The sequence below is a fragment of the Glycine max genome, chromosome 16, assembly GCF_000004515.6.
Source record: "Glycine max cultivar Williams 82 chromosome 16, Glycine_max_v4.0, whole genome shotgun sequence".
NCBI lineage: Eukaryota > Viridiplantae > Streptophyta > Magnoliopsida > Fabales > Fabaceae > Glycine > Glycine max.
This window is the reverse complement of record NC_038252.2, coordinates 3,994,008-4,016,222: the sequence shown is the minus strand read 5'-3', so window position 1 is coordinate 4,016,222 and position 22,215 is coordinate 3,994,008. Positions and strand designations below refer to the sequence as shown.

The 22,215-nt window shown below is 30.2% G+C and overlaps 3 protein-coding genes across 3 annotated transcripts; all 3 read left to right on the top strand.

Annotated features, from left to right (window-relative positions):
* Positions 1-1,727: 1,727 nt before the first annotated feature.
* Positions 1,728-4,641, top strand: LOC100780015 (ricin B-like lectin R40G3). Its single transcript, XM_003548722.5, has 4 exons — positions 1,728-2,230; positions 2,316-2,438; positions 3,758-3,986; positions 4,400-4,641. Coding segments are annotated over exons 1-4 (792 nt in total). The 5' UTR covers positions 1,728-1,792; the 3' UTR covers positions 4,402-4,641.
* A 1,609-nt stretch (positions 4,642-6,250) lies between these two features.
* On the top strand, positions 6,251-8,586 carry LOC100783954 (ricin B-like lectin R40G3). Its single transcript, XM_003548426.3, has 4 exons — positions 6,251-6,717; positions 7,102-7,224; positions 7,446-7,674; positions 8,435-8,586. The coding sequence occupies exons 1-4, from the start codon at positions 6,448-6,450 to the stop codon at positions 8,584-8,586; spliced, it is 774 nt and encodes a 257-aa protein (XP_003548474.1). The 5' UTR covers positions 6,251-6,447.
* A 10,821-nt stretch (positions 8,587-19,407) lies between these two features.
* Positions 19,408-21,641, top strand: LOC100820105 (NAC domain-containing protein 87). The gene is made up of 3 exons (XM_003548719.5): positions 19,408-19,777; positions 20,046-20,326; positions 20,509-21,641. The coding sequence occupies exons 1-3, from the start codon at positions 19,591-19,593 to the stop codon at positions 21,262-21,264; spliced, it is 1,224 nt and encodes a 407-aa protein (XP_003548767.1). The 5' UTR covers positions 19,408-19,590; the 3' UTR covers positions 21,265-21,641.
* The last annotated feature ends 574 nt before the right edge of the window (positions 21,642-22,215 follow it).

Sequence of the window (22,215 nt, the reverse complement as noted above, 5' to 3'; positions counted from 1 at the left end):
AAAATTTGTATTTTTAATCATTCAAATTCAAATTTGAATTTTTTTTATTAGATCCTATATAAGATTTCATTGCATCTTGCCATTTTCAACGTCTGACATTAGGAACTTTGTTGAGATCAAAATGACATTTGAACTTGTCTGCAAATGTTTCACCTTCAATCCCAACCCCATTTGATGACTCTATATTCTTTGTTATTATCTCATCTTCATGGTGAGAAATAACTTTTCATTTAATTTTTTAAAATAATTGAAAATATTTAAAATGTAATAGTTAAGTACTCTCTTGAGTTTTTTTTATATATATAAAAAAACAAATGTGTGGACTTCTTTTTCCCCTAATTATTAGAAATATGTACCCGGTGCGTTAATTACTAATTTTCTTGTAGAGTAATGTTATCTCTGATTTTTTTAATTGTTGAATTTTTTAAAGAAAAAAAATATTTATTTATCATTTTAAAAGTTTAAGGTAACATTAATTAATTTTTGTCAATTATACATAGTACATGATCTCCCTACACCAAACAAATTATGAGGGTGATATTTTTTTAAAAAAATAATTTTTAAAGTTGGAAATATTAATAAAATAAAAAAAAATACATTTATAAATAAAAACTAATGTAACGTTACAATTTTTTTTTAACTTCCCATGCTCAATCAACCAAACGCTAAGTACACTTTTTTTTTATTGCAACGCTAAGTACACTTATCATCTCAATTTTCATTTATTAAAAAATTTAAATATAATAAATGAATAAATTCAAATGCTTAATATTGAAACTATTAAAATTCTCAATATAGTCATATTTATTAATTAGTTTAATAAATTAATTAGGGTGAATAAAATAAATTGTTTGAAGTTTATTACGTTGATAATAAATACTCTATAAAATTTTTTTTTACAATCACTCTATATAATTTTATAAGTAACAGTGAAAGCAAAAATTCCACAATAAAGTTCTAAATTTAGCTTATTCTTCCTAAAAAAAGCATTTAAATATTTAAATAACATTAAGTTACATTTAATTTTAATAACATTTAAATATTTTTAGGTTTAATAACATATTTTACCACCCAATTATTGTTGTTTATTAATTTTACCATCCAAGTTTTTAATCACACATTTTATCATTCAATTAAAATTAAAATTTTATTACTTTTATGCATTAGAAATCACCTTATTGTCCACAAAATTTTCATTACTTTAATTAAGCAACAAAGGACACCTTTATTTTTCACTCAATCTTTAATATATATATATATATATTGTGGAGTGAAAATAAAATAAAAAACTCTAAATCTATTGTTTAGAACAAAAAAGATAACAAAAAATTCTAAATCATTTAATTTTATGAATATTTTTAAAATAGAATTTAGATGCATGAAATTATTAATTAACTTGATTTTCATTTGTCTTGTTGAATTAATTATTTGCTTCTTATATTATATAAATGACTAGAAAGAATAAAAATTGAATATATTTCGTTAAATATTTTATAGTTTTAAAATAATTAAATAGTTATATTTTTTATTAGTTTTTCTAAAGCATTAAAGTGACTTATCAACTTTCTAAATATAATAAAGAAATGGTATATCTATTAATTCACACGGACACCTTACTCTAATTAATTAATAAATTATGATTCTGATTTGTGATGAGTGATGTAGGAGTGGGCCCGCCCCTTCTTGTTTCTTTCAACATCATTCAATTGTATAAACCAAAGTACTCAGTTCAATTAAGCACACATTTCTCTTCCCTCAACTAAACTCATATTTCCAAAACGCAGAACCAACAATGTCGTTCCCCTTCAACCACTCTCACCGCAGGGACGACGACGACGACGACGACGACAAACGACCCGCCGTTTACCCTCCTCCGGGTAACACCTTCAACAACCCTCCACCACCCTTCTACGGCGTCCATCAGCCAGAAACCCACGTGTCCCATGTCTTCAACAACAGCAACTACTCCGCTCCCCCGCCTCCACCACCTTCCCATAACCACCACCATGACTCCTTCACTCACGGAGGCGGCAGCACCGTGCACCACACCCCTCACAACAACGCGCCACCCACCACCTCTGTTCATCACTTGAGCCACCAGGTTAACACCGGTGTTCTCTCGAGCAAACCCACTGTGAGAGTTTTCACCAAAGCCAATCCCAATTTCTCTCTCACCATTCGTGGCGGCCAAGTCATTCTCGCTCCCTCCGATCCCACCAATGAGTACCAGGTCTGTCTCCTTCTTCTTCTTCTTCTTCTTCTTCTTCTTCTTCTTCTTCTTCTTCTAATTCACTTTTTACATGTTTTAAATGCAGCATTGGTATAAGGATGAGAAGTACAGCACTAGGGTGAAGGATGAAGAGGGGTGCCCTGCTTTCTCTTTGATCAACAAGGCCACTGGTGAAGCCTTGAAGCACTCCATCGGTGCCACTCATCCTGTAAGATCTCTTTCTCAAATTTTACTCATTGGTATGATCATGTTTGCTATGCTGGTTTTTCAGTTAGGATTTTGGAATGAGAAATTTTCGTCCTTAGAATTTTTAGTCGTTCAAATTATCCTAGTTGGTGATCAGCAATGTAGCTATGTTATGTTTTCTTGCCAGTGTTTCGTGATCCGTCTCATGCAAGTCGTGAAACAGGACTGTTGGATGAAGATCAGACGGTTTAAATTTCAGATGCATTTCGTTTTAAGTTTGAATTACGAGATTAAATATGATCCGTCTGATTTCATCTAATGGGTTCAAATTAGCTGATTGCGTGAATGTGTTAAATTCCTGGTTGCAGGGAATCTGTGTTTTGAATTGGTATGTGATGTCTGTTACAGCAATTGGATGCCAATCTGTAATCTTGATGTTCTGTTACAAACATGATGGCTTTGTTAGCTTTTCTGTTTCAAATAATGTCGAGAAAAATGGCTAACTTACACCCCTAAAACGGGGTTTATGAGTGGATGGAAGAGAGAGGTAGAAAGAAAAAGTAAAGAGGCAAAAACATGATAGATTTGATAATGAGTTGCTGTGGAAATGAGATGGATGAGAAAGTGGATACATAATAATAATAATAATAATAATAATAATAATAATAATAATAATTACTCTAGAATCAAATGATGAAGCTTACCCTGAGGAGTGAGGTCCTTTTTTCAATAGCTTTATGATGAGTTGTTTGGGGCTTTCTGCTTTTAAGATAAAGTTGCTTTTGTTGTGTTGTTTTGTTGTGCAAATTACCAATCTGTTTGCATTGGGATAATTGCATAGTGAAGCATCTCGGTTTGTCTATTTCCTTTCCACCAACGTGCTTCAAAGTTAAAGGAAACAAAAGTGTATTATTATTATTATTATTGTTGTTGTTGTTGGTAGTAGTAGTAGTATTAGTCGTTTCCAAGGCATGTGGTATGTCGTAACCTTGCAGTGAGACAACATCATCATGCTCCCTGGCCCTTAAACTTTTTTATAACAAAAACGTGTGAGAATATCTCTTTTTTTGTTTTATAATTTGTCAATTTGATCTTTCAATAATGTGCTTTACGTATGGATTCCTGTCTTTTATGGTTGTGTTGCACATATCATCACTTGTTTGTGTGTGGTTCTCCCTGTAACTTGTTGTTTCATGGATAGTAGAAAGTGGAAAGAGGGGGAGATCCTTTGGTTGGGAGAAAATATCAATTTTATACAAGATCCTCTTTCCTACCTTCTCTTCATTTCCCCCTTTCTGGTAATTTGTTATTTACATGAGAAGTCTTATAATTCTTATGTAGGTTCGGCTGATACCTTACAAGCCCGACTATCTTGATGAGTCTATTCTATGGACTGAAAGCCGTGACTTAGGAGATGGCCACAGAGCTATAAGGATGGTCAACAATGTTCATCTTAATGTGGATGCTTTTCACGGTGACAAGAATTCTGGAGGTGTTCGTGATGGCACTACAATAGTCCTCTGGGACTGGAACAAAGGTGATAACCAGCAGTGGAAGATCTTACCTTACTGTAAGTTTTCTTCTATCCTTCTTCCTTTTTGTGGTTCCTTCTAAATTCCTAATAACTTTTTAAAACATTATTATCTAACGATAAAGAAGCTTGTATGTATATATATGCTGTGTTGCAGCACCAAAAAATGTATGCTGTGTTTGTTATCAAGACTAACCTTTGATGTTTTAAGTGTCTAAACATTTGGTCAGAGGATTCCTAATTGTTCCAAAGTTATACTATCTACTTAATAGCTTATGTTTATTTTTCTTTAGTAGCATATGATCCAGAAGAAAAAAATAGTTGACATACTTTTTGTTGCTGAATGTGCCTGAAAAATTGACAAAATCATTTGTCCCCATTTTTTTTTTCTTTTCCCAAAGAATGAAATGTTGTAACTGATTCTTAAATCTTAACAATTATGCTAAATGCAGGATTTCAATTGACGAAATTATCAATGGCTTTGAAGATGCATTAAGTTAAGAGGATAGTTGGCCCTTGTATTTGAGTGGTTTGGTGTTGCCTAGAGTATGGAATGGTGTGTAGTGCATTTGCTTGTACCAAGCAATCGGCTTTTTTCAATAGATTAAGTGCGTTTTATGTAATATTTATTGCATACATGTGACACTGGTTAATGTGCCGATTGCCATATATATATTGGTATACAGTTCATGTATGTCCTTATATCTTAATATGATTCAGTGTGAACAACTACTGCTGCTGTTGTTACTTGTTACATGGGGAGACTACAATGTGACTTGCTAGCATCATGGGTTTTCAATGTTTCATTTTTCGTTCTTAAATTTTCTTAATAGTTTTTGTTGCGTGGCGAGGCACTTGAGGGTTGAGAACTTCTTTAGTGCGCATCTGGTGTAATTTTAAAAAGAGAAAAGCTACTCAATTTTTTCTACATAAGATGAACAATCTAATCTCAAGATAGATAGAAAAAAATTAATTGTATAAACTTGTATAAAAATGTTGTAAGTGTAGCATTATTTATCTTGAAATACAAGTACAAGGACCATGTATTGAATTTTTAGTTTACAATTAGTTTTAGGAGTCTAATAAAATAAAATATTTATTTTTAATAATAAAAACATCTGTTATTTTCTTTAACTAGTTTTTATTTATAAATTTTACATTAATAAAATATTTTAGTTTATAGTTATTATTAAAGCAGAGAATACGTTCTGGTACTTTTACTTATATAAATGGAGTCAGTATATTATATAAGATGAAACTGATTCTAAAGTTTAGTGATTGATCACATACAGGTAAGGGCATAACGTTAAATATGTTTTACATTTCGTTTTTCAATTATTCAGCTCAGAGTTTTAGAACTATTGTTCCTTGTTAAATGTTTATTATAACAAATTCACTTATAAAGGGTTTTAGTATAATATATAAATTATTATTAGTATAATGTTTTCAAAAATTGAGTTAGTGTAATATATAAGGATTTTTTTTAACAAATATACGAGTGTTAGTGATTTAGGGTATTGTTTTCAACCATGAGGTTAGTGTATGAATAAAAAAAGTCTTGATTGTAAATTTTACCATCAAACATTTATTATTTTGTAATTTATTATTTTGTAAATTTTATCCTTAGAGTTTTATTTTCATGAATTTTATAATTCATTTTCATAAGATTTAAATTTTTTATATTATTTATTAAATCAACTAACTTACTTATTTTATTAGTTTTGATGAGTTACTTATATATTTCTGTATTACTTAACTACTTATTAATTCGCATAAAGACCCAAGGTTGTTTATTTGCACCTGTTAATTTTTATTATTTACGCTTGTTTGTAACAATGAAAAGAAAATTGTCCATTTTAAGAGAAAGAGTGTTTGAAGTGTGTTTATTCTAGCACCACTTGTAATCTTTGTACTCATAATATTATTACTTTTTAATTAAAGTTTTATGTCAACAGTTCAAATATGAAATATTGACGTTAGAGGATGCGAAGGGTCCAAGACTTTGTATTCATTGAAGAAGAATATACCAAGAGACCCTCGATTACACCACCAATAATATTGGAAAGTTGAAAAGGAAATTACCGTTTCTTCAACAAACACTATTATTTCATTCAACAACGTATAAACACGAATGAATGTAATTATTCTTTTTATTTTGTGCTTTCTCCTTTAATTAGTTTTCTTTTTCGTGAATTGTTACAATAAATTTTTCAAGCGTTTCCAATGCCAGTTCCACCAAACAAAAAGTTCAATCGTCTAGGATTTGTTATGATAGATATTATTTCATTAGGTTTTAGCGGGGATATAAAAGTTTGTTCATTTATTTTTCTTTTAAGATTTTAATTTATTATTTTTATGAGAAATAATTACACGGTTACATAGCCGTCCATTAATTGTATCGAACTAATTAATTAAGGCCTAACCATTGTTAGTATATATCAAATCACGCACCCTTGGCTCGTACGCAATTTTTTTTATTTTGAGCAAAACAGCAGTTAGTATGGGAGGTTCCTTCAAAAACTACGACAACCAGAGTCATGAGGTTAGTGAAGAAGAATCTGAGAATTACCCTTATCACCACCATGCACCACTTGTTATGCATGTAAATGTGAACAACAATTCTCATTCCAACATTGCAACTACTACTTCTGCTCTTTCTAACAAACGTTCCACTGTGAGAATTCTGTGCAAAGCAGCACCAAATTTTTCTCTTTCCATTCGGGACGGCAAGGTCATTCTTGCACCTGCGGATCCAAGCGACGCGTACCAGGTAGTAACACGGTGTGTGTTTGGGTGTACATTAATTCGCATGTTTCATGTTTGAATTTAAACTCAATTGGTTGAGAAGTATTCATATTCCTGAGAGTTGTTGTCATATGTAATTGTAACCAAATACCTGTATTTCTTTAGAAATATAAGATTATATTGATCGAGTAATTAATAATGAAAGAAGGGAAGAAAGATGTAAGTTTAAATATTCATTCCTGCGAATAAAAATAACAACACAACATATGCTGATTTTTTTCGATGAGGTTTTGAATCATCTTTATTAGGCATAATTTGACACAATTTCAAGGTGTGATTTTTTCTTTAGTACATGCTTATTTTATTCACCTTCGTGCCGTTTTTTGTTTCACCATTTTTTTTGCTGCAGCATTGGTATAAGGACGAGAGGTACAGCTCTATGGTGAAGGATGAAGAGGGGTACCGTGCTTTTTGTCTAGTGAACAAAGCAACCAATGAGGTCATGAAGCATTCCATTGCTGACTCTCACCCAGTAAGAGATGTAGCATTTAGTTTTTCTCAAGTGTAAATTACACTTGTTTGATTAGAAAGATTTCCCTTTTTCGGTTGAGTTTAAGCATGTTACAAATGTCTTTGTGTATAGTGTATATACACTAGTCCTATTTATGCACTCTCTAGTAAGTTTCCATATATATAATTGATAAAAAATTATTAAAATTACAAGTTTTTTTTTTTTTTGTGATTGTTTTGAAGGTTCGGTTGGTGCCATACAATCCAGAGTATTTGGATGAGTCTATTATGTGGACTGAGGCCAGTGACCTGGGTAATGGCTACAGAGCCATTAGGATGGCAAATAATATTCATTTGAATATGGATGCTTTAAAAGGTATAAAAGAACTTGGAGGGGTCCAAGACGGCACAATTGTTGCGCTGTGGAAATGGAATGATGGCGACAACCAGAAATGGAAGGTTGTACCATATGGTAAATTTTCTATCCACAACACATCTATTTTTATTAACAAAATTATTTGTTGGAATCCAGAGTTATCTATAATTTGAAAAAAAACAAAAAATGATTGATTTTATAAATAATATAATACGATAGGAAGAGAAAGATAAAAAAAAAATTATCGATCGATTATTTAAAATTTTTGTGATCATCAAAATATAATCGCTCACATATTCCTTCTTTGCGATGCTTCATACGCGCTTAATAATTTAAAAAATTTATTGTCTAAGGATATAATTTAAAGACTATTTAGTGTACTGAAAAGATTTTGTATTATGATCTAATCATCATCACAAACCAACATATATGGTTAGTGGGTTGATGTTTTCAACAATTATTTTAAAAACTACACACAACTTAAAAATATTTACGCCAGAAATTCATATCCAAGGGATCTAACTTACTCAGTAAATTGAGTAGCGTGAGAATTATTGTTATTTTTATAATATTGAATTTGATTTCCACATATAAAAAAGGTCTTAGTTTTAATATATGAGAGATAGTATGTATAATAGTTAATTATGATTACTTGTTGTTTGGACTTTGTCCTTTTTGTGAAGAAATCTCAGAATTTATTTATTAAGGAATTTTCCTAGAGGGAATTGTAAAAAGAATCAAACACAAACTAAAAAGTAGTTGAGTGAGTGAGGTTACAATTGTTCTAACTACAAGCTTAGTTTGTTAGTTATGTGGACCAAATTATCAACACTTAGTGAGTGAGGTTCTGTTGTAGGTGATGAGGACTCTGCTATTGATGCTGACCACAGTCTAATGCGGAGGCTGGATCGCTTGGAGTTGAACATGCAGGCGATGTTCGATGCTCAGCAAAAGTACCTTGAGGGCTTGTCTAAACGTTTTGGTAATGAAAAATTATCTGGTTATTAAGTATCTGTATGTTAAGTTATACACTTTTTTTAAGTGATTAAAATTAAAAGTTCACTTTGCTTTTGGGTTTGTTTGGTGTTTGATCAATGATCATGCATCATATACCATGAGACGCATCTTGGTGCTGACAAGATAAGGGCATTCACCCGCTTCTAATCTTTTGCTTTGTTTCTTTTACTACACAAAAAAAATGGACTAGAACTAGTGTGTATTTTTTATTCCATTCGGTCTTGCACAATATAAATATGATTTCGTCATTTATTTTATAAATGGAATTATGTTTTCGTGAAAAGGAAATTTTTGAAAAAAAATATTTAAAGCACATGTGGGTAGTGTAAATAGTAAATTTGGTAGTGAGAATAATTGCTCTTCTGTTCACAGCTTGTGCATCCTCGGGCTTTGAACCTCGTATGACTTTTTTTTGTATGAATGACAAAATGGGCTTCAAAAGTATATCTACAGTAGTTGTAAAGCTTGTTCGTATTTCATCGGTGGTATGCTGCGTTTAGGTATGACAAAGATTTAAATACATTTTTAAGTCTTTGTAATTTATGGTTTTTTTCATTTTTGTTTATGAAAAGATAAAAAAATAAAACTAACATTTTGAAAGGATAAAAATAAAAATATATATATTTATAAGGACAACAATGAAAAAAGTACGGAATTGTAAGAATGAAAAAATGAAAATTTGTGTGCTTGAGTTTAAATTTTGCTTTGACTGAAGATGTAACCATATCCGTCAAAACTAAATATGTTTATAGTCATGATTTGCCTATATATGTTAGGATTGGCAAAGGTAACTAATAAATTAGTTAAAAATGAAAATCTTAGTTATGTTTGAAGTTTTTAATTTAAAAATGATATTTTTATTTAGATTTCAATTTTCTTTTATGAATAAATTTTTTAAGTTAGTTATAATTTTAACATTTTTAATAGTTTTGAACTCTTGAAAGTTTTATATAAAGATCAATTATTTTAATCACATTCTCGTATATATTGGGTACGTACCTAGGTATTCACATACACATACGCGCAATTGATATCAAGACTTTACGAATAAGGTAAAAAAATTTATTTATAAAAAATAGTACAATTAAATTGCAAATTCATTTTTAAATAATCAAAACCTAACATTAAATCATGCAAACTTAAACTTGTATTCTTAACTATCAATGTTCTAATTCTTAAACTAGAATAATCAATACTATATTTTAGTAAAAACATTAATTAATTGGTATCAAAATATGTAATTATATATATATATATATATATAATATTTTTTAATTAAATTATGTTATATATAATAATTGCATGTAAAAGACAGATTGAGTATTAAAATACCCATTTCCACTAAAAGATACCTAGTTTCGATTAATCCCATAGAACGAGTGATTATCTTATTTATTTATTAATATTTTTGTGATTAACCATAGGATATAGTTACAATTATCATCAAAATTGTTGAGATGGGTTCATGGTTGCCTTATCCGAGTTTCCTATTACTTGGTACTCTGAAAACTCTTGTTTTGAATTGCTGGTTTGGGCATCTTAAGATCAATGCTATTGTTAGCTTTTTTTATTCAATAGTTTTTTATACTGATAATATAAAGAACCAATCACAAAATGACATATTATAAAAAATCATTACTATCTTAAAAGTCATATATATACAAACTGTATAATCAAATAAAACAATTAAACTCTTCCCCTCTCTATATATCTAATCTTATTAATATATTAATTATAAATAGTAGAATAAAATGTATCATTTAATAAATTCAAATTTAAATTAATTTTAAAAAAAATTAAAAGACTAGAAACTTGAGTAAGACTATAAGAGTCTAATTAAGGCGGTTAACTTAACGAGCCAGCTATGACCTGTTATGTCTTGAGTACACACTCATTTCTTATGGCTTTTATTTCATGAACAATTGCTACAAAATTTCACCTCAATTGCTGTTGTTCGTAGTTTCTTTGTTCTTGTTCCCTAGTTATCAAACTCCAACAGGAACTTACATATAAAGTCAAATAACATTTTTTATCCCTTGATTTTTTAATCTACTGTTCCCAAGTTTCCTAGTTGACCAAGATGATCAAGTATTGAAGTTTCCCTTTGAAGATTTTTTTCTCCTTTAATTGTGTAGAATGTTCTAGCTAGAAAGGGTACCTCCGACGAGAACAGTTGAGTTACATGAGATATTTGTTTCAACCTTGAACCAGTTAATTTTGTTATGATGATTATGTCATGAGAGCCGTGTACTGTGCTAATTTATTTTAATTTAATGGCAGCCATACCCTTTCCACCTAATAATTAAAAGCCAAAGTACCACACCTAAGTGCTACCACCAATTCATGGTAAAATTACCTACCTCCTATGATATATATTAGTCTCATTGATTTTATTTTATTTTTAACTTTGAAAAGTGATATACATTGAAATACTCTAGTCAATGGAGACCCACTTGCTGATTAATTTTAACCGAGTAATGACGGGGATCTATGCTGGCAAACCTTGATAAGCTTAAATAGTTGTGGAGGTGTCATCACTGATCATGTTCTTCATGGTCAATAGTAGTACCCTCTTGGTCTCCAAATCGGAAGGAGCCAGTAGATGGTAGGCACAAGGGGAACCTACTAAATTAGATTCTTTTAAAAATAATATGGATTGAAACAACATATTTAAGATTAGGGAAGTCATTATGTGCTTTGGTGATGGGATAGAAAAATATTAGGATGAGAGTTATAAGAAAATTATGGATTTGAATATTCCTGTTAACATAATAATATAACATATTAATTACTTTCATTTGCTAATTAAAAAAAAAGTGATTAAAGATTTTACATGAATTTCTATCTTTTTACACGTTAGAGTTTGAATTCTCCTTATATCACATTCTTTGTTTGGTGGGTAATACTTTCCATAAAGATATATTCATGTTTAGGATCGCTTAAATAATTACATCTAGGTAAATTTATTTGTCGATTGAACCTATACAATAACCCTTTAAGTAAGTTTTATTCACAACCCTAATATGATATTGGCTTTATGATCAGTAATAGGTTAAATGTTATTTTTAGTTTATTATGTCTTAATATTTTTTTATTTTGATATATTAAGTTTTAAAAAATTTATTTTAATCTCTTATATTTTTTATAGTTTTATTTTGATCATTTGTTTATCTTTCATTTAAAACATTTGTGCTCAACTGATGCTTTAAATTTTGACAGAGCACTAAATATAATTAAATGATTAATTTAAAATAATAATAACTAAAACAATTAATTATTTTAAAACTTAAAACATGTTTTTAATGAAAAACAAAAAAAAATATCAAAATGAATTTTTCAGAAACATAAAAAATTGAAATTAAATTTACCAAATAAAAAATATTAAAACACGATACATCAAGTAATATTTGGCGCTAGTAATATTATAAGTGTTTTCCTGTTTTATTATTTTTATTAAAAGAAAAAAGAAAAAGAAAAGAAAAGCAGCACCATGGCCTTGTGTTTTGGCACACGGTTTTACTGAGCTTTGGTGTCAGGAGCATCAAGGGACCAAGAGGCTGTGCTCATTTTGATGCTGACAGTAATGCCACCTAAAATTTGCTATATCATTAAATTTTAATCAAATTTGTCATTATGTTTATGTCTTCATTCGCTTATTAATGATTATTTGCACTGTTTTTGTTACTCATTATGTCCAAGAGGACTAGGTAATTAAAACTCAAATACTATATGATATAACACTTTCAAGAGACATGACGTGCCCAAAATTTTCAGGGGTTCATTTCTTGTTTGGTTTAACTGATATACTACCTCTATATATTTATCGGATCATGAATAATGAATCCATCCCACTTTGTTATGGATATTCCATGGTTTCTAGAAATAGTGAATTCAATACTATTTTGATTTTGTATCCAATAAGCCTCATTTCCCTGCCCCCACCTCCTTTTTTCCTTCAGATAAAAAGGATCTTTGAAGTTTGATTGCTCCCACGCTTGGTGATAAGTATGGGCTACACTTCCTTGTGGGCCTCCTAATATACATAAACTCTGGTTTATAAAGGCGATTGTTATAATGCTCTTACTCTTCATTTTTATTTGTTGATTTTACTATTAAATATTTTACATGCTTAAAACAAAAATAATAGCAATCATATATAAATGAAAAAAAAAATTATGTGATTTACTTTCATCTAGTCAATTTTTTTTCCCACTTTTAATCACTTCCTCACCAACCAAAGTTAGCCAATTGTAACTTCTTAGTCACTACTTTAAATGTAAAAAGTTGCACGCTTTCCTTTTTATGCACACTATTTATAAATATAATTACACCGCTCCTCAAAACTCTCATTTTAATTATAATTGCTTCTAATTTTCTTCTCTCTCAAATCATATTTGAGTTCTTTTTTCTTCCTATTATTTTATGTTGTTGCATTCTATATTCTCTCTACAATTTTGATTAAAGGTACTTCCTTCAATGACAAGAATTTTAGTATGTAAATTATTTTTTATTCTAACTCATTCTTACACATCTTTTTATATTTTATTTCCTCTATTTATTATTATTACTATTACTGTTTTAATTAATTTAACAGGCAGGCCTTCCATGGGATAAAACTGTCATTGTAAATGATGAGGTAATTTATAGAAAAAGAGGAAGGAAGAATATTTTTCAAAGTCAAGACTATTATGATTTTTCTATGACCAATTAATTGCTTTTATTTTTAGTTGTGCTATTCAGTTTGTTTTAATTTTTCATTTATTAAACATAATTCAAAAAATATAATTAGAAATTATTATAATATATTATTTTTTGACACAATAACACAATAAAAATAGAGACATACAAACATGATAATATTTGTGTTTCTGCTAATAACTTTAAAGGTAATGAATTTTAATTCCTATGTTTGAGGAAAAAATATATTTAATAAAAGAAATTATGTTTGATTTTTTTTTAATAATTTTTTTTAAAATTAACAATAATTACGTGTGGGATGAATATCTTTGAGATACACTCTTGACCCAAGAAAAAAAAAGGCGACCAACTTTGTCAGAAACTTTAATATTAAAACTGACTCGAAATGTGATTCCTTTGTCTGAGAAAAAACAAAAAGCAATTTCCATCAGTTGTCCCTTATCTCTTCTTTAATTGATATCAACATGATTTGGTCATGTATATGTGTTTTTTTTTTTTGTCAGCTGGTCATGTAGTGTGAACAGGACTTTCTCATCGTGGCCTGAATACAATTATAATAATAAAAACAACAACAACTACTTGATGATGATAATAATAAAACAGGTTTTTAATCCTATTCGCACGGATAGAAGTATAAATATTTATGTGAATTCACACTCTGAAGCATATGGAATGCCACATTTAGATATATACTTGAATCCTTTAAAATATGACCACTACTAATTAAATTTGTACTACCAATAATGATATAAACTGAAAAGGATATTTAGTATAGTATTTTTTTTAGTTTATTATAAAATGAGAAAGAGAGATTTGTAGGTGTAACTACCAATCAGGCGCAGTTTCATAATTTTGTCTCTTTGTTTAAGGCTGGTTTGAATGTTAAAGAATCAAATGCTAATAGGAAGACAATCTACACTTCAGAGAAAATGGTTTATTAAAACTTGGAGGATCTCTCTCTAGTCAAATTAATCAGTATATATCGTGTGATTTTTTTTATTAAAAGATGTTTCCTAAATTAATATTTTTTATTTAGAGATTAATCTTTTTTAAACACAAAAGATTATTTTCGATAAAACTAATTTAAAAATTAATTGAAAGCTTTTAAGTTAACTTGTTAAATTATAAGTATTTGGTAAAAGTAGTTATTGAAGTAACTGAAAAATATAAAATAATATAAATGATATATTTAAAAAAGGAAATAAGGAAATAAATAAATATTTTAAGAATAAAAATAAATAAATATAAAAAACTAGAAACTACTAAAAAAATATTTAAAACTACTTTAAAAGTTTGTTTATCAAATAAATTTTTCATCTAATAAAAAAATAAAAACTAATTAAAATAATTCATCAAATATAACCAAACTCATTAAAATGAACTTTACCTCTTTCGATAATTAACGTCTCTATACTAAACTTTATTTTGGTAGTATGATATATATTTAATTGGTTAAAATATCTATTAAGGTTCATCCAATAGTGAGAGATTAGAACAAATACTTAGGTTTAATCCTTATTACTGCTATTATTGTATAAAAAAAATGGCCAAATGGAAACATAATAATAAACAATAATAGACACTTTTATTCATTTCAACGAATCACAAGATTTATTTATTTGGACTATTAGTTTATTCAAAAAAAAAAAAAAACTCAATACACTATATAATATACTTTTGTTACTTAATTACTATCACTGATATTAACCCAAAAAAAATTGTATTATTGCTGATTAAAATAGAAAAAAGGAGTAAATGTTAATTATGGTTAAAATACTGGCTTAATCACACAAAAATAAGCTTTCTTTCTTCTCTTTCTCACTATATATTCGTCCCAAAAGGAGAAACATTTTAGAATGTATTTGTCCGATTGCAGCCAACTGTCTCAACCTATGAAACAGTGTAATATTTTTGAAATGAATGGTCCCTACACTTGCCCGCTAATCAGATATTGCTGCGCTTTACGTTTGTACTTTGTATATATATCACCAATAATTGGTGCTACCCAACCCCACCCCATTCAATTAATTAATCACACTAATCGGATTAAGGATAAGAGAACTAGGATTATATGCGTCGCTTGTTACAGTTAAGTCCACAAATACAATCAAAAGCTTTGTGACATCACTGTGCACTCATCACAGGGTTGAGATTGGTTTCATCAATGATAATGAATGTGCCATGGCCTGCAATGGGGCACAAATATAGGGATTTAACTACTATATGCATGTATGAGTATTAAAATTTATTATTATTTTATATAGATTAAATCTTGAAATGGAAACAACTATAAAATTAAATGAATAGTTTAACATAGTAAGTAATATCAACAAGTGTTGGAAATAAGGTTGGCTCAACCGTTGGACAAAGGTGAAGGGTGTGAGAGAAGTTATGAAATCAAATTCTCTCAATTAATATTTCCAAAAAAAACTAATAAATTAACGTTTGTCGCTGAAAAAATACCAACTAATGTTGAGTCTTTTTTTTTTAATAACTAGTGTTGAGTCTAATAATTACCAGTTGAGTCTAATAGAATGAATTAATTCTCAATAACATAACAAACCAAAGTTTAAATTATCATGAAAAGAGATATTCATATTTAGTGATTGAAGTTATGTGAACATAATTACTTTTTGATGAAGAAAGATATAGGAAAAAAATAATGAATAAATGATATTCTAATAAAATACATCTATATGATAAATTATGAAAGTATTAAAATCTTATTTAATAGATTCTAATCATTTAGTTTTCTAAAATGTAATTTTGATACTTTAAAGTAGTTAAATCACTAATATAGTCCCATTATCCTACTTTGCAACCAAGCATACCCTTTTGCTTTTGTATTAAAGAAAAAAGAAAGAGAGAGCATATACTGCTTTTATTATTCAAGTTGTACCGTCATAAAACGTCAGCTGTTTGGGGTTTGTGAGGACTGTGGACAATGCTTCCGTTTTTGCTTTTGCGGTTGAGTTTCGTTGTGCAAAAGTCAAACAGTTTTAAGGGCAAGATAAAAAGTCTCTCAAGCCTTCCATTCCAATCCAAACCACCCTCCACCCTCAGATCCTTCTATGTTTTTTTTATTATTATTATTATTAACATAGCAATATAATATTAATCAAGAAATTAAGCATGCTTCGAGCAAAGAAGGGGTCCACACGTTTTGAGTATTTTATTAATTAATTTTCTACCATTTTTGTTATTTTAATTGACATAATTCCAAAAACTAATTAGCAATATAATCCTAGAAACACCAATCAAAAGTATCAACTTATAGGGTTTATTGCAGTGACATATATAAGGACTTATGGCATTTATATATGAAGAATTTATAGTTAATTTTTTGTGTGTAATTTTTTTAAAAATCATTTAGTCAAATGAAATTAATTTCTGATATAACGAATTAAGTATTGAACGTGATCTGATCTCTTATAGGCACAGAACAAAAAAAAAAAAAAAAAGAAGCCAATCAAACTCGATATTTTGTTTTGAATGATCAAACTCAATATTGAATAAAATAAAGTGTGCTTAGCGGAATTTATTCCGTATGGAGTGGTGTGGGGTTTGAATATTGTCTCGCAAAATTCGGAGGACATGTGGCAGAATCAGCCACAGCCAAACATTAGAGTGCGCGTAGCCATTTTAATTAACTCTTGCACCTCACCACCCCTTTTGCGATTAGGACAAGTTTAATTAAATTAAAACCATCAACATGGATAATTATATGTCCAGCTCACCCCACATTCATTTCTGATCATGTCAACACGTGTCAAGTGGATGTAGATTTTAACGAACTAAGATATAAAAATAACAAATAGCATATGAACATTTAACAATATTTAAAAATTATTAACATGTAAAATTGTTACGAAGTATTAGTATATTGAATTATTTATGCATTAATAAATCTTAGAGAGAGTCAGCATTCAGTTAATCTGGTTGGTTTTGCATAAACAAATGCCATTAGTGCAACTTCCTATGCATCTGTAGCAAAATGTAGTATTCAACGAGGAGGAGGTGGTGGTGTTGCATTGGAACAGTGATACTTAACCAAAAAAACAACCTAGTTTTCAATGTCGGCGCCGGAATGTTTCACTTTTTCACCCTTGGATCTCGTTATTGTTGCGACGCGTTATTTTTTAATTTTCTTTGTTTTTTTCTTGGTTTTCATTTTCCTTTTTAATTAATAGTAGTAGTAATTGATTAACGACGGCAGCTACGGCTCACCAAAGCCAAATTACAAAATCAATAGTAGTAGTAATCATGTTGACCTTTTCCACGGTTACAGATGGTTATAATTAGCCATAATCACCTTCTTAATTTCCTCTAAAAGTGAGGCTTTGATGAGTGCTTATCTCTATTTATTAACATTAATGGTTACATTTTTTCGGCTTAATTTAGTGTGGAGGGTCTACTAAAATGGCTCTTTGTTGCCATTATTTTAATTTTTGTTCCATGTTTTTCATAAATTGACCATTTTAATCTTAATTGCAAATTTGGTTTAGAAGTTTCAAGGAAGTTGCAGAGATGTGTCAACAATATTTAGCCCCATTTGTTTAGTGGCTAGTCCATCGTACTCATATATACATGACAAGTGGTGAAATTAAATATTTATCAATGATAATGACTTAAATATATACATTGTTTTCTTCCAAACCAACAAAATCAGCTCTCGGTGCTTTACATTATAAAAAGCATATACTTTATTTAAATTTGAGAGTAAGACAGATTCATTAATTCTCTCCCCGATTTATTATTTTAGCCATCAAATTTATATGTTAATTTAAAGCCTAGTTGTGACTTCTGATGTCAAAAGGGCAAATATTTCTATACCTTATTTAAAAAAACAAAATTAGAAAATATTCAAATATTTACCTTGTTTTGACACATGTGCATACTCCACTCTTCCGAATGTTATTTTCAATTGATATTTATTTATTTTTATTTGTAAATATATAAAGAGGGATACAATTGTTAATTCTTATTTTCATTTTACTGATGATAGGATAACAGTTGTAAAGATAATTTTTTTTTTCAATTAACAAAAGAGTCTCCACATTATACAAATCATCAACACAAAATTTTAGAGGTGCATGGTGTGGACCAAGCACACATTGCCTGGTGAGAATGGTACATTGAAAATCTCTATGGAAAATTCACAATCCTTTATTACCGCTTGGTTTTTTAATTTGACTTATTGGTGTGAAACTGTGAAAGCCTTTCGAATATTCTTCTCAACATGCACTGCTTTTTTACTTTCCTTCCATTTGTTGTGTGGGGAATTGTTGCCATCATTCCTTAAATTCCTATATTATAAATATTTCATACTCCTAATTAGTAAAATAAATAAAAGCTAGCCAGCCAATCATGGAAGCATTAGATATGATGAATATTATTGGTTTAATTTTTCAATGAGGTTAGGAATTGAAACAAATGTGTACAATTATATTATATGAAGCAGCTGAGCCAAGCTAGCTACCAACTGAAACAACCACCACCCACCTAAAGCTGCTACTAGTATTTGTAGACAAAATGCAATTTAAGTATTTAACTAATTAAGTAGCAGAAATAGCAACATCTGCTTTCAATAGCACACATTATAGAAAAAAATTGACAAGAAGGAGGAACAGTAGTTCATTTTTATTTTCTACTTCTTCACACTGTTCCACAGATTTGAACAGAGATGATGCAAACAGGCAATGAAAATCTGCAAAAGTTAGGTTGAAGGCTAGCGGCCAAAGTTGATATATTTCATTTACTTATAAAAAAAATATGAAAAAATGGGGGAGGGAGCTTATAGAGAAAGTGGGGCCCACAGGCTTTGAAAGCTCCTTTTTTTTACCATTTTTATTTTCTCACATTCGTTTTCAAAGGGGTAGATATCGCGAAGAAACCACCAGGATAGGACATACGTCATAATATACCAATAAAAATACACGTATATATTGAAATGAAAACAAAAACCATAGGGAGAAAAAGGAAAAACAAAGAATAAAGAAAGTAAAAAACAAAACACCAATTGTAGGCTTCCTCAGCAAGTGCCTTGCACACCACGGATCTTACAGCGTGTGAGGTGTAATATGCACACGCTCCTCTATTTAAACACACCATCTTCCCTTCGTTCTACTTTCTTAAAAGCTCTCTTTCCACTTCTTCTTCTTCTTAGAAATTGATTCTTCATTCCTCTTTTCGATCTCTTCTTAGTTTTAACAGCTTTCTTCTTTTGCTAGCTTGAAAGGGTTTTGTGATATATATATAATATTTTTGAATTCTTCAAACTTATACATATTTGATTTCATGGAAGAGCCTATTGTGGTGAACAAAGGTGAGGAGCCTTTAGATTTGCCTCCAGGTTTCAGGTTCCACCCTACCGATGAAGAGATAATCACTTATTATCTCACTGAGAAGGTGAAGAATAGCATTTTCAGTGCAATTGCTATTGGAGAGGCTGATTTGAACAAGTGTGAACCTTGGGATTTACCAAGTAAGTTTAATTTAATTTCCCTCTCATAACTGTACTAACTTTAGCTTCTTTTTTCTTATCGACAAATATCAGTTTATTTGTTTTATTAAAAATATCAGCCAAAAAGATTTGAATCCACCATTTTTTTTCTTTTTTTCATCTTTTTTCAATCACTGGATCAACCTTATATCTCCTAATAATTAACTTTAGCTGCTGGTTTGTAATTTGATGATTGTTTTTGAGGTTTGAATGAAATATTGACTTGGTTGAGTTAATGTGTGTTGTGCAGAGAAAGCCAAGATAGGGGAGAAAGAGTGGTACTTCTTCTGTCAAAAGGATAGGAAGTACCCAACTGGGATGAGAACCAATAGAGCAACAGAATCTGGGTACTGGAAGGCCACAGGAAAAGATAAGGAGATTTACAAAGGGAAAGGGAACCTTGTGGGGATGAAGAAGACCCTCGTGTTCTATAAAGGGAGAGCTCCAAAGGGTGAGAAGAGCAATTGGGTCATGCATGAATTCAGATTGGAAGGCAAATTTGCTAGTTACAATCTTCCTAAGGCAGCAAAGGTATATATGATGAACCCTTTTTTTCTTCTTTTTAGAAAAGTGTCTTTTCTTTGTTAGTTTGGGAGTTTCTTTCATGTATCTCCTATAGTACTCTCATGTAGCTTTAGTTTTATTAATTGTCTCAAGAAAGCTAAGAGTTTTCTTTTTCTTTTCTCTTTTTTTTTTCTTCTTTATTACTGAAGGATGAATGGGTTGTCTCAAGGGTTTTTCACAAGAACACAGATGTCAAAAAGTCCTCAATTCCTGGCCTTTTGAGGATAAACTCTATTGGGGATGATCTTCTTGATTATTCTTCACTCCCATCTCTCATGGATCCTCCTTATGGCAACAACACCAACACCACCAACAACAACAACAACAATGCTAACCCACTTTCATCAACTAAATTATCACAATCAGAGGGCTATTATCTTCCCAGTTTCTCCATCAACAACAACCACCACCAGCTTCTCATCAAGCCAGAAGACCACCACAACCACAGAATCTATGAATTTCCCACAATTAACTTCACCTCCAACCAAACCAATCTCAGCAGCAACAACGTTAACCCAATGGGGAACAACAACACACTCTCATCACAGCCCTTAAACATGTTCTCAGCTGATTACTATGTACACCAAAACAGGATCAAAAGCTCCATCATGCCAAGTGTTGCAGGCTCAGGTTTTGTTAGCGACAACAATAACCATGATGAAGCTATCCTAAGAGCATTTGCAGCCAAGAACAACGAGCACATACAGTGCAAGATGGAGCAATTTTCTTCTAACCACTCACAAGACACGGGCTTGAGCAACGACAGAAACACAACTGACACATCCTCGGTGGTTTCGATGGGAAGAAATAATAATAATAGGGCACTGTACGAGGATCTTGAAGGCCCTTCTTCAGTTGCACCTCTCTCAGATTTGGAATGCCTGCAGTGGGATGATGACTACTGAAGAACAAGATAAGAGAATTGAATTGAATTATATATATATAAAAAGCAAGTTTGCAGATCCATGGTTTTTTTCATTGTGGGATCATAAGCATCGTGCATAGTAAATTAGTAATCACGTACCCTTTTTTTTGTTGGATTTTTAAAACAGTCTTCTACATACTGATTTTAATTATCATTATAAACATGATCATACACATCATTAGGACATCATCATAGGGAAAGTTCTTGGGTACACATACACTGTATAGATTTATGATATCCAGGCCTTTTCGGTGTTAGTTTTTTCTTTCTATTCTTCATAGTTTATATCGAGGGGAAGGACTTGATGAATCATGTACATCTATATTCTTTTGTTATATTAGTGGGTTTGTTTTTTTATTCTTTTCGTTGAATTTTTTAGCTGCGTCATATATTCCAAGTTCACACTCGTCGCTTCTGTATACAAATCAGAATTTTCTTTGTATTAATTAAATCTAGTTGAATTCTTCGGAGGATATATATACGTAATTTCTATCCATTTGTTCTTGTAGATATTTCCAACAAAAAGTTATTCAATCTATTTTATTTGGCACTCGTTAATTATAAATTACCCTTTGATTCTTCTGCTGAAAAATGTCTTATACGCTGTCGAATATGTATTTGTGAGTTGTGACACCCCACCAACAGTACGGAGCATTAATTCCTAAGAAATTGTGTATTTTTTTCTTTTTGGCCAACCTGTGAATTTAAAGTTTCTCGTTACCTATAGCTAGCTATTGCCTACCTCCAAGACACGACTTTTGTTTCCTTTCAAAATTTCACGTACTGTACACCGCAAGATATGATGATGCCTTTGATCACGTCGAATTTTTTCGTGATAAAAATTATTAGTGAATTGAAATTGGTACTAGTAGCTGTGTTATGAAACAAGCACAGCTTTTTTTTCTGTAAAAAAAATGAAACTAGCACAGGT